The following is an 18,049-nucleotide window of genomic DNA, read 5'->3' on the forward strand; positions in this document are numbered from 1 at the left end:
CCTGTCATTCGATCTGTGAATTAAGTAGCTTATCTAGCAGGGCTTAATTGATTTCAAATTGTTCAAGCATGTTCAGTCTACAGCCATTACCGAACTTCTGCATGATTTCTACCGAAACATTGTTCGATGATATGAGCCCTCTAGAAATTAGAATTCTCCTCTTTTTATCAGGTCACACATCTTAAATGTTTTTTATTCTGGTAAATATTTTCCAGCTTGACCAAGTTGAAATTAGGAGTGTACCACCAGATCAGCTACTTAATGCACAGATCAAATGTCAGAATTTTTACTTTTTTCATTCTCAGATTTTGCTAAAAATTCCATGAGTTTTCCCGGATATTTCCAGGTCAGTTCCAATCCTCAGATTTTATCCTGTTCTCAAGGTTTTTCAGATGCGAATATATCCTACGATTACTTCTTGATTCATTATTTGCGACGCAAACACGCTAGCGAAGGCAGAATATTGTCATTCTAGGAGTTTCAACACTCTTCCTGAATTAACAGCATGCTTGGGAAACGTACCTTACAGAATACCATTCGTGAAATACTGGAAACCATCGTAAAGGCGAGTTGAAAGTGAGTGAAGGCTGCTCTCGACTAATTTATCAATTAATAAACACAATTGGTCCTCGGTGAGGTTTAGGTGAAACCGATTTCGGAGAGCTTGAACTGTAGAGCTGCCAGATTTGAAACATGGAAGTTGGGATCCTGGGAAAAAATTCAGGTATATAATTAAACTCAAAGATAAAATTTTAGACCATGAAAATTAACTAAATATAAAATAATGTGATGATGTAATTTTTGGCCTTAGAAACGATTTCACCTCAGTGCAATTCTGCAGATCTTAGGGTGAAAAGGAAAGAAAAACACCATATTATTATTTATATAAAGAGAGGGAGGTAGATGGTAAATCTTTTCATTCCTACCACAGCACAACATTTGTAGGATGTCACTCGGAAGAAAAATTCTGCGATCCAATACGCACCATAAACCACTTAACCTGACTAAAATAATATTAAAAGTAGGCACAGTGAGTTCTTAGCTAATCAGGCAAGTTTTGCCTCCCTCAACTTTTTGTACCCCCATCACTCAACCAGCACCTCTAACTTCTTGTGAATGAGTTTCAACTCAAGAATAACTGTAGGGTTCCAGTTATAGAGCAACGTCTCAAACCAAGATACATTGTTTGGGAGTTTTATCATTGATATGTATTGGCCTCTGAAAGAACCACCAAGGTGCGGATCACATCAAGGTGCGGATCACCATCAAGGTGCGGTCAATCTACAGAAATGATTCTCAATAAAGTGAAGACGCTACCTGAGCTCATGATTTCGACAATATTAACAATGCGATCCATGTGTTTTCTTGCTGCGACAAGACCTCTTAACATGAGTATTTTAAAGTACTCGAACATATCAGATCCTTCGCCTCCCATTACAGCAACGAACTCTGGTATTAACTTGAACGGTGACATCTCAAATCCAAGATTGCGAGGTGATGTGGACAGAATGAATCCAAAATCAATATGTACAATGTGGCCTTCACCGGTCAATAGAATGTTTCCGTTATGCCTGGAGCAAAAAGAGTGAAGTTCATTTTAATTTTCAATATTTGGAGAGAAATGTAAAGGATTGATGAAACCCCCGGAAACATTTGAATTGTTGGGCAAAAAATAATTGGACTGCAGATGATTTTGAGTAAGGCTTAGAGGAAAACTATGCTACAGATGATTTTTTTTTTTTATTACTTCAAATAGCCCACAAGGGCTAATCTTGCGCTTCAGTCCCGTCCCCCCTCCGTCCCTAACAACCAATTCCAGGCAACCATTGTTTGAGATCATCAAACTTGGGTCACCTGGCCAGGAATCAAACCCGGGATCTCCCGATCATAGAGCTAGTGCTACAACCACTACACCATAAGAGGCTTGCAAAACTAAACAAAATTCTGAACAAAACTAATTAGCTACTACGGTTGTCCATTCTTCATGAATTCAGGTAAAAATAGCAAAACCCCTTAAATTGGAAAATTTGATCAATCTGATACCTCTTGATAACGGTGAGTTTCACTTTAATCAGTAAACCAACCTCAAGTAGTCAATTATCATCAAATTAAAACTGTTTTAATGCGAAATGGTAAATAAAAAAGAGCCTCTTGAGGGTTACCGAGAATTTTTTACTTCCTTCATCAAGTAAATCAACAGAAATGAATATGTATTGGGTAAAATAATAATGCTGTATAATATAAACCAGTGCAAAAATATTGCACCCCATAAATAATACAGGGTGATCCAAAAGTCCCTTCCACCCCCTCTAACTTTTTACCTAATTGAGGTAAAGATTTGAAACTTGGGGGATATTCCTAGGTCAAAGGGAGCTACTTTTTGGCCCCCCTAAAATTTTCAGGGGGCCCCCCTTGGGGGGACAACAGCCCCCAACTTTTAATTTTCAAATGGGAAGACCCCCTTTGTGATAGCTCGTTCGAAAGAGCATAAAAAAAGAAAACTTTTCGCGCAAACCCGAAGTCAATATCGCAAACCGTTTCAAAATGGCGGCCGGTTAAAGTTCAAAATGGCCGAAATTTCACACCAGTTATTTGTCGATGGATTTGCGCGAAAACCGGTATGTAGGGGTATTTTGACACGAGCAAAACGAATTTGACGTTAGATTTTCAAAAAAACCGAAATTTCCAAAATGGCCGCCAGTTAAAGTTTAAAATGGCCGAAAATTGTCACCTCGGTTTTTTGCTGATGGATTTGCCTAAAACTTGGAATTTGAGAGTATTTTGGCATAAGATAAACAAATTTGAACTTAGATTTCTAAAAAATCAATTTTTTGTCATTTTGAACTTTAACCGGCGGCCATTTTGGAAATTTCGGTTTTTTTGAAAATCTAACGTCAAATTCGTTTTTCTCGTGTCAAAATACCCCTACATACCGATTTTCGCGCAAATCCATCGACAAATAACCGGTGTGAATTTTCGGCCATTTTGAACTTTAACCGGCCGCCATTTTGAAACGGTTTGAGATATTGACTTCGGGTTTGCGCGAAAAGTTTTCTTTTTTTATGCTCTTTCGAACGAGCTATCACAAAGGGGGTTTTCCTATTTGAAAATTAAAAGTTGGGGGCCCCCTGAAAATTTTAGGGGGGCCAAAAAGTAGCTCCCTTTGACCTAGGAACATCCCCCAAGTTTCAAATCTTTACCTCAATTAGGTAAAAAGTTAGAGGGGGTGGAAGGGACTTTTGGATCACCCTGTATTTAAGATAGAGATGCTGAAAAAATAATGCACACTAAAATAAATAAAAAAAATTGCTGAGAACGTTGCATTTCTGATTCATAAAAATTGTGATATTACACAATTCTCAGGAGTAAAAGAACCGAAAGAAGTAAATTGACCTACAAGTACTGTTTCTATTGAAATACCATAATTAAGGCTGATTATTATGTAATACACTACACTTACCTGTCTTTGACTTGCATTAAATAGCAAACTAAAGAATATGCTGCGCAACTTTCAACAAAATTACGCTGAGCAGTTAGGAATTTCTCCGAGTTCTTGGCACCGAATTCTTGTTCAAAGTAATCTTGAAGTGACAGCTGGCTATGTTTCTTTATCTGATGCAATGATACCGTGTTCAAAATTGGTTCTATAAGCCCTGAGTCATTGGACACACATAATATTCTGTAACGAAAACAATCCACAGAAAAAAATCAATATTTTTTAACAAATATAATATCTGAGATTATTAACCAGAAAAAAAAGTTCTTGTGGGGCATCACAGTTTTCCTTGAGGAGATCTTTTCCTCCAGGAGAATTAAATGTACATTCTTTATAAAAATGAACCGTTTGTTTATCACGCCTGTATTTTTAAGCCAACTGTGGTAAGAAGTAATTTTAGAATTTACCTGAGCAATTGCATTACGGAAACAACTGTCGTTTGACTTTACGACAGACTTCTCATTGTGGAAGAAAGTCTAAGACTGAAAAGTTTTGGAAAGTACAAATTTTCAATGTTCGACAGAGGGACTTTCTTTACAGAAAAATTTGACAATACGTATACCAACATCCACGTAAAAGGACAAGACAAGAGAACAATGCATGTATACCTGTACGGTTTCAACCAGAGTGGAACATGCTCAATTTCCCAGATTCGCTGAAGTGCTGACAGGATCTGATACGCTAATAATTCCATGCGAAGGTCATCTCCGCACTTCACTATTGCCGAGAGAAGTTGCCACGATGATAGGTGACCATATGGTGATGTTTCTTTGACTTTTTGAACTTTTTCACTCCATGGCTCCTGCAATGTTGAAAAAGAAATTAATTTTTCAGAAACTTTCAAGTCACTTACATTTTATTTCAATACTTAAATAACATTGACCTTTGCCAGATAGACCCGGAAAACGATACTTGTATTTTATATTTCTACGACAAAGAACAGTAATTGAGGCACTGGATGCGAAAAGGGCACTTCTCGGTTGCAGTGTTTCAGAGTCTCCTCATATATTTCATTCATTGTAAGGAAAGTGAATGCATCCATTTCACTAAAAATTTCACTGAATATTCCTTATGATTCTACAATTTTCTATGGAAAGAATTCTGGCAAAATCACCCATTAAATTCTTCTCCAATGGATTAATTAGCAACAGAGATTCTGAAACACTGAAATCGAGAAGTGCCCTTTTTGCATCCAGTGCCTCAATTATTTTTGAGCATCCAGTCAAGGATCAAAAAATGTTTTATTTTTAATTCTTTTGACACAGGCCTATTCTTTTGGATCAATTAAAGTCATACATAAGAAAATTCTGTGACAGTTTGTGAGACTGTCTGTTTCATTTGTTAGGTTTTCTTTTGTATCTCTCTCAGCAAACCTGACTGCCAGCCACTAAAAAAAATTGCTCAAGGACACAAAAGATTTGAAGAGGTACATTGCAAAATATACAGATTATACGCAGAGAAGTGAATTTCAGACTTTTTATTTAGTGTCCATTGTGATTTTTGTGGGATCTTACCTACGGAGAGTTTATTCTCTTAACTGAGTCTCTAGCATATGACAAACTCATTGTCCTGAAGGACGGCCAGAGTTGGCATTTTTTACAGAAAAACATCATCAAAGTTGGGGCACAGTTGCTGCTTAAAAAATAATTCACCTTGAGGGCGTGCGCTGATGGGTCATCGGAGCAGTGAGTAAATGCTGGCTGATCCTGGAGTGATTCTGAAAGTCGATGGCGGATATCTCCTGCTGCGACAAATACTGGCTCTCGTGAATCAGAGCTCTCAGACGACCTCTGGGAGATAGAGTCTTTTTCTGGTGATTTTCTATTTAATCCAAGGCACTAGAAGAACAAATTAAAAAAAATAATATCTTAGATGGAATGTTATATTCAATTTAGGTCACTTTGATCAGGTGATTATTAAAGATCGGAAAAGCAGCCATTTCAAACTGTAAAGATCATGGCAGCTAAAAAGGGGGGGGGGGCAGTTGGCTAGGTATTTTGAGATTAAAAAAAGTGTAGGTACCATATTGAATTTACAGACTAAGCAACCGCAATAACTTGTGAAATTCATTTGGAATTTTCCATGTACCTATGATGTTCTATGTACAACTTCAATACACACACCACATGAATACATTAATCTCACCCTGCCAAAGAACTAAAGTTTCCTTTAGGCCTGATTATAAGCAGCAGAGATGCAAAAAGTTTTCTATGGTTCTGTACGTAAAAATTGCAACAATTTTCCAGAAAAGATGTCATTTTCACCGCAGTTTGGCAAAATAAAACACGACTTTACTGACTTTCCTATTTAAAGACATTGTTTTTGGGGCCTTCCCATTATCATGCAATTGCGATCCACCGGGTCGCGTGGTTGAGGAGTTCTTGCACCTCTGATAAGCGGCAACATCAGAAACACTTCTTGACAAAATCGTTTTATATTGCCCACGCATTAGGATGATGCCTGATAGCAAACTTACCTGTCGGGAGAATTCAATGACATCTTCATCTTCATCAGTTGAAACTGATGTTGGCAGGAGTTCCTCACTTCGCCAGAACCTATGACGACTAACCAGTGGACCAGATTCTGCTTCAGACATATCTACAACCTCCACGTATAAGATGTAAGGAGCCTGAGAACAACATTTGAAGAATAATGATCAACAATTTCTCGGACCGAATGCTCAGGGTTACATACACTATCACAGATGAAAAAGCCTTCTGTTAGCTATCAATTGGACAAAATTTAGCCTTTAGAAACTACAATCTGGCTCATCTGTAAAAACTTTTAATGCATAGGAAAAATAATGGTATAGATGCTGTTTCTAATCACAGCCAGAGATTGTAGTTCCTAATTGCAAAATGCAGTCCAATTAAACATTGATTAATTAGAATCTGAATTGATCTGGACATTTCCTTAAAATTGGAACATCAGTTGAAATCTTGACAGTATGCGGTAACTTTTCACAAGATATGAAATTGATAAGACTGGGTAATCCAAGAGGCAGAAAGAGGCATACATTTTAATGAAGAAAGGTAAACAAATCTCGAAAAATGCCTTAATATTTACTAAAATTGCCTCCTATAAAAGTTGAACTTCAGATGCAAGTAGGTGGAGGGCTGCCCTCTGCACTTGGCGCCCCTGATGCTAGTGAAAGAATAATAAAAAAGTGACTTGAAAAACTTACCTTATCTTTCGAATTGAGTACCGCAGCAGCTTGCGGGGGTATCCTAACAATACAATGCCGTGTATCACACAACAATGGTAACCAAACTCTGGCAGGTAAATTGAAATTTAACTTATTTATTTCTTTTGTAAGTTGTTCACTTTTGTCCTCCTTTGTTGGGATTGAGCTTAACGTCTTGCCGATATTGATTAGAGCCTTCATAAATTCTAGTACTGGAGATAGTCGGTTAGCCTGAGGAGAACAAAGAGTAGGAAAGTGATGTAATTCATGTAAAAAATGAGCTAGGTAAATAAATTATTGGAAAATCAGCTACTTTTGAAACAAAGAACTTTTAAAAAAATGAGAGAGAGACCCGGATTACTTACAACATGCATAAAGTCTGCCATGGTTTAGAAACTTGGAATTCTTTGTCAAAATGAGCGTAAATTGTAAAGTTGGGCTGGCTATCTGGTGTTTATCCAGAAAACCCGATCATCCGGCCTGATACCAAGTATCCGTCTCTAACTGGATACAATTAACAAGGGTATTTGAAACCAGCCAGATGAGCTTGCCGTCTGGTAGTCAATTAGATAGTGCAATTTCAGCTGAAAAAATTTTGTAAAACTGTCATTCTTACTGAATTTACATACATAAGCGTCGCTCTCACAGCGCTCTTTGGCACTCTGCGATGCCTAACCGCCACAAAACTTGGTCCTCTCATCCAAAACCCCCTGTCGCCACCCTTTCACCAGGCATTCCCTCCGTCTCTTCCAGAAGGCACCCAATCAGGCATCTTTTTTGGCAGCCTCTACTCCGTCATCCTATTGACATGACCGTACCAGACAAGCTGTTTGGTCATGACGTCGAACACAATATCATTTTCGACTTCCATTATCTGATACACTCTATCATTATGGACCCAATCTCTCCTAGAAATTCCTGCTGAACTCCTCCAGAAATTAGAAACAGAATTACTACACTTACACTTTTAAAAGGCCAGAAAACAGTTTCCTCCAAACTCAATGTCAAAAAGTTTAACTTTATACCTAATTAAACTCTCCATGCATAGATAAAGAGCGAATACACTAGCAGGGATGAGTCCCCAAACAAAAAGGCAACCCTGCTAATGTATCTGCTTCCTATTTGTCATGAAAAGTTTGACTAGATACAGAGGGGGACTCTCAACGTAACAGGGGGGATCCCTCTATTGCAGCTTCAACTGTAAGAACTTTTTTGGAGCTTGGACGTTCGTTTCAGAGAAAACCGTGGAATTATTGTGTTCCTCGCAAAATTGTACATCAAAATATGTGATTAAATCACTAATCCTAGATGCGTGCCTAATTTTATTTGACAGGAGTTTAAGTCAGGTGCCAAAGAAATTTAAAAAAAACTTGTAAGAGAAGAGTAACACTCACTCCACAAGAGCATTCAATGGACGTATCACACACTTCATTTTCTTGATGGTTGCTAATGCAGGTGCAGCTGTTGTCAAATGCACGTCCTGATTTAAGGTCACCAAAACATTGGATTTTTTCTGGAAAAAAAACATAGGATTGATTACTTTAAATCTAAAAATATGCTTGTTCTACAGCTATTATGCTGTAAAATACAAGCTCTATAGTTTTACCTGACAAATACTAGCCAGACTTGCAATGTATTGAAGGAAACAGTACAGTGCTGTAGGAAACAGGTTCTACTACAAATTTGTAAGACATCAAGTAAGAATTTAGAATGCTGATAAGCACATCACATATCGCTGTAAAAAAGGAGAAATGAAGACCGAGAATACACATAATATTTCTGGAACGAAACGACAAGTGATTTTAAAATCTATTTAATATGGAAATCAGAATGAATTCAGTGTTTGCAATGCTATTTCATTTTTAGATTTTATTCGTGACAGAAAAAAGGCATACAACTGACTCTAGAAAAAAGTTTTTGATTTCATCATTATTCCAGTCTTGCGATGAGTGTTCTGATGTCGCTGTGAGCTTAGAAATAAAACACATTTCGCAGAGATGTTGCAAAAAATTGGTGCAGCCTTTATTTCTGTTCCAATCAGCACAATTTCATTCACAAAATATAGGAGGCTCCTAAAACATTGTGCATAATACCTGAAAATAAGACGTTTCTACATGACTTTAAACGATTTTAGAGTGAAATTGGAACACTGTTAGTTATGACTATTTTAGATTTCCTTGACTTTTTGGAGTGAGTAGAAACTGAAACACCTTTCTCAATGACATACCTCGCTTTTGCGCAGCTGACGCATCAGACCACGAACGATGATGGGTTTTTCTTTGGTTCATCAATGGTGACTTCACACCCTCTTTTAAGCCATTTAACACACTGAGTCCATTGAGTCCATTTTTCTTTGTTGATCCAGGATCACTTGGCCTTTAGAAAATTAAAAAATAAATTTTTGGAACATTATAACAGCATCACTTAATTGTTGGACAACAAAGAAAATATTCCTTCGTAAAATAATTTAATACAGCTTGTTTTCTTTACAATTTTTCAACACTTTTGTTCTTATAATGATAAATTCACTTCACATTGATAGGTTTAGCAGGAACTAAACAACCAATGCTTGCACAGCTGATTTCTCTTTATCAGTGATCCGTGCGAATGTTGGAATTTTGGTATTTTGGTGAGCTTGAGATGATCTAAGCAGAGATATGAAATTAAAGTTCAAAATGGTTCAGTAAAGGTCAAGAGGTTAAATTTAACCAGAGGTGATAGAACCGGGCCTAAATGTCACTAAAATTGAAATTTGTTAATATTTTCTAAAATACACTTTTTAAAACTTCCTTAAAAGTTTCAGGCTCTTCTCTCACACTTCATTTAGCGTAAATAGCGTATTTAAAAAGAGTAAGCGAGTCACCAAGGTTTCCTCAAACACGAACTTTTTTAGAGCATCGAATTCCGAACCAGACTAAGACTCAATTTCAATGTGTAGGCAGCGCCTATTTTTTTTTCCAATTCCCAAATTTGTCAAACGAATCCCTAACTTTTGTCTGATAACATTTCCTGGAAATTTCCAGTTTTTCAGACCTGAAACCATGCTGCATTATTCTAACATCCTGTTTAACGATACTACAACAGGCTAGAGTTCTAGCGGTTTTTTACTTTATAAAAAGAAGGCATACCTCAAAGAATCACTGAGAATAAGACTTTTGAGCTTTGTTCCAGGATTTTTTTTCTTAGAGGGCAGTGTTGAGTCTAGATTGTACGCTTCTAAAAGCCAGGAGCATTTCAATGCAAAATCTGGTGATTGTCGACATCTGAAATAATTTAAAAATGAAAAAGTTAGAAAAGAGAAAAGAGGATAGAGAAGCTCTTACTAAGACCATACAAAATACACAATTTCTCACAGGGTATCTGTGGAACTTTCGATTTTGATTCTGGAGAAAACCAGAACCAAACCTTTAAGAGGTTCCCACACCTGAATCAAGCCTTTGCGCTGAAAGGAAGAGCTCTATAATTGCACTCATTCAGATCAAAATTTGAATATGTAGCTGGTCAAATTGTAATTACTTTAAAGAAACTACTTTTATCAAAACATTATTTTATATGGAAGGACAACATTCGACAATAATCCCTACAATCAAACAACTAATAGCTTGACTCACTTAAATTTAAATAAGTTTGATTAAATAGACAAGAGGGTTGTTTTTTTCTTTTTTTCCTTTTTTTTGCTGAGTTCATAGATTTTACCTAAACAGTTGGTGAGGTGTTCATTTATAGATGAATAAAAAGATAGTCTCTTTCAGAATGATTCTTTCAAAAACATTCTCCAAATTATTGAATCAAGCTTGAAAACTTACAAATTAAAATTCTGAGATCAAGCTAGCTCAAGATTTCTGCAACTTCAGAAATTTCTAGGGATATCTGATTGAATTGAATACATATTTGGGAGCAAAATGCAATCTAAAAATCGGGGAAATTGATTTAGACAAACGAAAAAAGTATCTGTTCATACATTCGGTTTGTAGAAAAATTTACTAGCATTCAAAAATAACTAGGCTTCTCAAGTTCCTTTAAGGCTTAAGGGCAGAGGAAACTTTAAACTAGATAGATTCATCTGAATTTCGTTTTAAATTGTAGATGCACATACTATGAAAAAGTAATGATGTTTTGTCTGTTTCCGCCTCCGGGAGAAGACAATTTTCTACACTAGGAAATTTACTTTTCCTTTCAAGTTTGAAGAGATTTTCTTTTGAAAAGTTTGCAATTTTTATCTTTTATTTTGCATTTATACAGGTGCGTATTTGAAGGAAACAAACCTGAAAATTAAATAAGGATGGATTGCTTCGGCAACATCTGGCATCTGAATATACATATGCACTAGCTGGGGCAAGTAAAACTCGACGTCTTTATCTGGAAAACTGAAAAACTTATTGCCTGAAAAAGAAAGGAAAAAATACAATATTTAAAAGCATCAGTGTAAGAGGGACGAGGACAAATGTTGATAAAGTGTTATAGTACATGCCTATACAACATCCATGCAGGGATGCAGAAACGTCTCAATCACGCAATAATACTCACCTAAAAAGCGATGATATTTTAAGCATAGTCAAAATAAGTACATAACCTCACATTACAATGAGCCAGTAGGCACGGTATGGATAGGATATGACAAGGTAGTCCGTGAATGTTCAACCGATTTTTAAGTTTATTTATTATTTTTATACTTTTTTTGAAGCGTTTGCAACCAGCGAGTGAAGAAGGAGATCTGGAGATGGAATTTATTGATTTTGAAATGGTCATCGTTACGTAGATGTAAAAACATTTCAAGAAAAGGAGATCGGGATACAAAGGTACATACATTGTACGCAATGAATTTCTGTTCAAAAAGAGACTGAATTTGCGGTGACTTTGAGAGCCATTTTCAGTATAGCAGGAAGTGAACTGACTATCAATTAAGAATAAAAAATGGACTCACAAGTCCGATTAGTCACATCCATTAAGTACAGCTTTGAAGTTACTTACCAATGAAACTCTGAACACCAGGCTCCTTGGAATTGAATAAATAAGAAATTGCCATGGACATATCAAACAAGCGAGATTCAAATAACCGCAAGAGAAACCCTTTCCCACTGTTAACTGAAAGAGTTGAAGATTCTTGATCCAAACTTTCTCTGCTTTCGCTGGCAACTTCCGAGCTGAAATTGAAGAAGGAAAATCAAAATCTGCTACTTATGAATAGACAAGAAACCTACTTAAACCACACCCATCAATGCTTAGAAAATTTGCATGTTTGCTGATTGTGTCCATGATAGAATAGGAGCCTCATGGAAAATTGCACATCAATGGTGTAAGTGGGCAATCACATAACTCAGTTTGCGACATCGCAGACTTCCTGTCATACTTCATTTTTTAAACGGAAAACTACTTGACGGCAATCCTTTAAAACTGCCGTGATTTTTCTTCTCTGTGCCAAGAAAATTTTTCAAAAACTTCAAGGAATGATGTCAATGTGTTCTCCTTTAAAAAATAACATAGAGGCGGAGATTTTCAGACACCACAAATGAGATATGTGATTGCGGACTTACGCCGTCGACATGCTTGACAGGTAAGTTATTTAGTAGACCATTGATCTTTACACACAAATGCAGTTTCATCGATGATGATACCTCAATAACGGTTGATGTCCTAAAAAATTGAATTTATCTTATACATTAAATGTAATAAATTGTGAAAACTTTTTAAGATAGACATGTTGTGCGGAATTTCCACCGAGTATAATGTCTGGTTTTGCTCCACTTCAGAGGAGGTGCAATGGCAAGGTAAGTTCAGATACTGTGACTAAAAATGAAAATTAGGTTAAATGGAAAATGCATTTTTGGTATGCTCTCAGGAAAATTAGCACTGTTCTGCACTTTTGCTTTTTGAGATAAAACTAGAATATTAATAATAAAAATGGTGCTACAGTGATACAACTGCAGTTTCATGTCTTCCAACTTGATTAATAAGAAGAAATAATAAAGTTGCAATTAGGTGAGTCCAATACCAAATTTTTTCTCTCTCAAAAGTCTCTGCAAAGGTAGTATTGGCCTAACATATATTTCCCCCTTTTTTTTGCCATTCTATAAATTTTGTGGTAAAGCGCTGCTTTACTTTTGAGAATCTCGGTTGAGGAAAGTTCAGTGAGGGCCACCAGTTTTGCTCTCAACGGAGCACATCAGGCAAACTCAGTTTTCTTAACTCATACATCAATACTGGTTTTTTTCAATGGAAAATTTAAAAGTCAGAAAAAGAGAAGGACATAGAAACGGAGTAAATGAGAAAAATAAAAGTACCCGCTGATGATGCCAGAGTCATCAGAGCCTAAACTGGTTAGATCCTCTTTGTTTTTGGATTTATCTGGAGTTTCTGACAGTAGCTGTGAGGAAGACGGTTCACATTCTGGGCTGGGGGTCACATCTACTTCAGGAATCCGTTGCAAAGCTGAGTCTAGGCTCCTGTTGCGATGGTGCAAAGTCAGTTGCGGAACAGGTGGGAGTAATATTCCCATTGACCTGAAGAGAGACAAACCAAATGAACACTGAATTAGCAGCTACATTCTTTACGAATATGTCACTTTAGGGTCTTCGTAATTCGACGTATTTCTGCCGAACAGAAATATAGACAGGTGGAAAAGATGGGGTGTGCCTGTGCTTGGGGTGAGCTGCATAAGGTACTGCCCAAGCGGACGAAAAAAGGAAAGGGTTTTCAATCGTTAATCAAAGATTTTGACGAATTAAGAATCAGCAGAAATTCAATGATGAACTTTACTGATGAGATCATTTCAAAACAATAGTCAACATATGTTCTTGAAAGAAGAATAATTTTTGAATTGAACTATTGTGTATGAAAACTGTAGCAAAATAATATGCATTCTATATTCTGGGAAGCATTAAAAATGAAATTAATTCACTAGGAAATAGTGTAGGTATAGCCTTCAGAAAATGCGCTGAAAACCATTACTTACAATAGTCTATGGCATTGAAGCTTAAAGACATAGTGAAATAAGAGATATACATGTCTTTGTTTACCATGTTTGCGAACTACAGGATTACGTGTTAATAGTGTAAAAAAGAGTGTCTAGATTATCTACTTAAGTTAAATTTGTAACATCCGGTGAAATTCTTTCCCTCAGTATTGAATACATTCCCATCCAGTTGAACAATGTAAAATTAGCATTATTAAGATTTTCAGAATTTTAACACGATTCTGGTGCTGTTTGTACCCACACACAGTGGATCGAGTCAATAGGAGAGGTCGGACACAATTTGGTGACTTTAAACCCTTATAACTCCGTTTATACAAAACTTTGAGGCCCTAAAAGTGGTTCCATTGGTAACCTTGTGAAACTTCCTTCCAGGAACACTCCTGTGAATTTAAAATGTGAGGAATTAAACATTAAAATTTGCAGTTGTAGTTAAAAATTTCATGTCCAACCTTTCTGATTAACTCGATCCACTGTGCCACAGTGGCATTATTCAGTTCCACTTTCATCCCAAAATGCTGAAGGTGCTGCACGAAGAGCCCCACCATGGCAAAATTGTCAATCAACTTCCGAGACACCCAGTGGACGCTCCGGTCCGACCCCCTCCCCTCCACACTCCCTCGCGCGATTTACGTACCCTATTGCCGTGCTGCCAAAACCCCTAAAATCAACAATCAAGCCAACGAACCAAAATAAAGTAACCAAACCTAACCTAACCTAACCTAACCTAACCTAACCTAACCTAACCTAACCTACCCTAACAAGAAAAACACGAAAAATACAAAATGAAAATAAACAACAATAAGAAAACGGAAAAGAAAAAATGAAACTCACCTAGTCATTGCAATGGAAAAAACGAAACATGACGCACGCACAATGAAATCAGAACTAACGCAAGTGTGACGGGCAGTTACTGAATAGACTCCGCCGCTCTGAACTTTGACCGAACATCACACCACCGACCTCACACATTCTTCCTCCCTCCCCACCCATCATTTTCCGGCTGCAGTTTGTTTACCCGTTTTGCAACCGCACTCAACCAGCCGTCCACCTGAAGCGTCCACCGGGTGTCTCGAAAGTTGATCGACAATATTGCCGATATTTAGCTTTTGAAATTCAGTTTCAATTATCAAGGAGTCCAATTTATATTTGAAAAATTTGCTTGGAGTAACCAGTTTCCAGGTAACATGTAAGTAAAGGCACTGATTTTTAAAGGGTAATTAAAGCTGGTTTCATGGAGACGATTCAAGAGAAGTGGCCGGTAAAGGTGAAACACAGAGTTTCATTTCTGATTTGCATGGAACCACTCGTGGATTTAAGTTTTGTGAAGGTTCATAGCAACCAATACAATGACAAATTTATCATCTCAAAAATTTGCAGATGAAGAATAAAATCCATGATTATCAAGACTAGATTAAAGTATTCATGATTACCATGGAAGAAAGTTGTTAATTGAAATGCTAGACTGTAAACATATAATTAAAAACTACCTGAAGTCAAGGCTCAAGTTACGCTGATGATTACTGTAACGGCGAGGGCCATTCTGCCCATGGACAGAAGGCAGGCCTGCCTGGCTTACACTTGATTCAGTCATAGTCATCTGCTTGGCATTTTTCTCCCTCTAAACATATAAAATTAAAATGGGGTTAAAAATGAGTCCGGGGAGGGGGGGGGGATGTTAAAGGTTTGGGATTCTGCATAATTTCTTCCTAAACAATTTTGAACCTCACTGTTTTACTAAAATCATTCTTTAAATATCTGGATATTTAAGTACTGTTTGAGGAAAACAACTTTTGAAAAAGACAATTGAGGATATGCCAGATGGTTAAGAAGACATAATGAATTTTTTTATTACATATTATGAAAGTCCTTGGTGAAATGAGTATACAGAATTTTTTTCAGATTTTTTTTGAGCCCTCTGGCCTGAGAAATCTTACTTCAAAAATGCCAAAAATTGAAGGTCTCTGAAACGCTGTTTGAATCGCGCGGGCTGAGAACTGACGTCACACCTCAGGTGGTGACGACCCTTGGTTTATTCCGAGTTAGTCCGAACAATATGGCTGCTGCCCGGTTTGTTTATTTAGCGAAAGTTTCTAGCTGTATATTGTGATTTAGTGGTAAAATTTGACGAGAAATTTGTTGAAACATTTGGTTTCGTCCGAAATTAACTCTTTCTTGATGAAAAAAGGCGTTAAAGTTCGCGAAATTTATTCACCGGGCGTCCGCGAGTGAGCATCGGCTATCGGAAACGACGGGCTCGTAAACAAACGAAGATTGATAACAGGAAGGATCCAAACAACTCGGAATCTTTTGATTTTCTTTACCTTTAAACCATTTCTGACTTCTACAAAGCATCTGAAAATCAGTTTTATCGTATTTTACAATCTGGAGCTAGAGTCTATCGGCTCATTGTGATGTGTATTCAGAGTATTCTGAAACAGAAAGTCAGTTGTCATAAGTTCACACCCAGACATTCTTTTCTTGGATCATTCGCTTTTCATTTTCGCCTCAAATCAAGTGTTTTGTAGTTTCCTTATCTGAAGTATGTGGTTTTGAATTCATACAAGAGTTTGAAGTTCATCTGTTTTAGCATTAAAGCCTATTGAGCCCTCAAACTTTACCGATATGATTACAGTTCAAGGTTCCTCTGGTCCGTACCAAGTGATTAGGTACACATCAAAGATGTGTCCTATGGTTCTTCAAATTAACAGTTCAGAAGTAAATTAGAGACTACAGTAACTTAATCCACTCCTGCCCTTTCCTTCAGTGTTTGTTCGTGTCTGTTCTTTATGCGTTACCACTCTAGTGCATACACCGGTAATGTAGGTTAGATAGGTATTATCGCATATTTTCTACTAGCAGTACCTTCTCTTAAGCGTTCTAATTTAGCAAAGAAATTCCACCAGTTGCAGAAAATTGTGTGCGTAATGAATAAGTGAATATGAATACCTCCTTTTGGTGACTCAAAGTTTCTCAGATCCGTCTTAAGGAGGTTTCGCATGTAGGTGCATGATCAGTTTTGCCAGATGAAATTACTGCCCTAGCAGCTTCAAATTTATACTTTGATCTCTGATTCACTAATAAATGACACTTTATGGTGTCATTTATATTTAATCAGTTCAAAGCTAATGCGACAATAAATCATCAAAGGTCCGATTGAGGAAGAAATTTTCCGGTGAGTGCCACGGCTGAATCAACATTCCAACTAGACTTGCGAAGGTATCAACCCAAACAGACTCATGAGGAAGTGATACCTATATGGTAAGTGATAATTCTATTAAGGCTCTTTCATTTCTTAGATGCGGAGTGCATTAAAAATTTCTAAATCTGCTCATCTGCAGTCATATACTTGAAGAGGAGTACAACATGAAATGTAGGTGAAGTAACGAAATCGTGGGAATGAGTTAATCCTACAGCTTCTCTCCACTGAGACACGGATGAAGTAATCTGAAAGCCTTAAGCTGGAAGTTGGCAATGATGGAGGTTCCATGGTGTTTTTCCTGCCTTGAAAGATAAGGTTGTGCTGCAGGCCTTAAGCACTATGGAAAATTTGAAATATTGTGATTTTAAACGCAGGCTTCATCTAAGAATATGGAAATCGATCTCAAGTGCTTTCTCAGATAACTTTCAGAGTTTTTATTTTCATATATAAGAGACAATTATGAGATGATTATCCTACTATTCATGGTATTTCTGATTGAGAGTCAACTAGTTCACTTGATGCATTCACTTTCCTTTCAAAGAATGAAATATTAGAGGTGACTCTCAAACACTGCAACCGAGAAAGGGCCTTTTTGCATCCAGTGCCTCAATTACGTATTGACTACGGTGTTCAAAACTTCTACTTTCAGTTTAGATTTTAAATGGAAAACAAGTTGACTTAACGCTCTACATATTCACAAAATTTTCGGCATGTAGAAGATATAAATATCGCACACATTTCAGAAATTTTGTCGAATAATTTTTCCATTAGGACATCAAGAGAAGCAATCAGACTAAAACTTAGTGAATCTAGGTAAGTACTTTCTCAGATTAGCCATGCCACTACTTTTCCACGCTTTTTCATTAATCATTATCCACAAAGTTAAACATACTTAAATCTAAATGTTACACTAAACTTGTGTATTTAACCTGATAGTACCTCAGTAATTATAATTATCTTACCTGTTAAACTGTATGATGCAATGAAAAAAATTTCACTTCCAGACAGATGATCATTTCCTGGTTGATACCTTCGCAAGTCTAGTTGGAATGTTGATTCAGCCGTGGCACTCACCGGAAAATTTCTTCCTCAATCGGACCTTTGATGATTTATTGTCGCATTAGCTTTGAACTGATTAAATATAAATGACACCATAAAGTGTCATTTATTAGTGAATCAGAGATCAAAGTATAAATT

The 18,049-nt window shown here is 36.8% G+C and overlaps 1 protein-coding gene across 1 annotated transcript in view; it reads right to left on the reverse strand.

Annotated features, from left to right (window-relative positions):
• fwd (phosphatidylinositol 4-kinase beta fwd) overlaps positions 1-18,049 on the reverse strand; it is a 28,512-nt gene that overhangs the window by 7,123 nt on the left and 3,340 nt on the right. Inside the window, exons 2-15 of the mRNA XM_019057493.2 lie at positions 15,141-15,271; positions 12,962-13,180; positions 11,652-11,824; positions 10,946-11,063; positions 9,809-9,943; positions 8,908-9,056; positions 8,075-8,193; positions 6,681-6,911; positions 5,973-6,125; positions 5,149-5,334; positions 4,105-4,298; positions 3,461-3,679; positions 1,318-1,571; positions 523-708 (exon numbers count right to left, since the gene is read on the reverse strand). Of these exons, the coding sequence (XP_018913038.1) occupies positions 524-708; positions 1,318-1,571; positions 3,461-3,679; positions 4,105-4,298; positions 5,149-5,334; positions 5,973-6,125; positions 6,681-6,911; positions 8,075-8,193; positions 8,908-9,056; positions 9,809-9,943; positions 10,946-11,063; positions 11,652-11,824; positions 12,962-13,180; positions 15,141-15,250 (2,445 nt within the window). The 5' untranslated portion in view covers positions 15,251-15,271 and the 3' untranslated portion in view covers position 523. The remainder of the gene's footprint in view (positions 1-522; positions 709-1,317; positions 1,572-3,460; positions 3,680-4,104; positions 4,299-5,148; positions 5,335-5,972; positions 6,126-6,680; positions 6,912-8,074; positions 8,194-8,907; positions 9,057-9,808; positions 9,944-10,945; positions 11,064-11,651; positions 11,825-12,961; positions 13,181-15,140; positions 15,272-18,049) is intronic.

The sequence above is a fragment of the Bemisia tabaci genome, chromosome 7 (genome assembly GCF_918797505.1).
Source record: "Bemisia tabaci chromosome 7, PGI_BMITA_v3".
Taxonomy (NCBI): Eukaryota; Metazoa; Arthropoda; class Insecta; order Hemiptera; family Aleyrodidae; genus Bemisia; species Bemisia tabaci.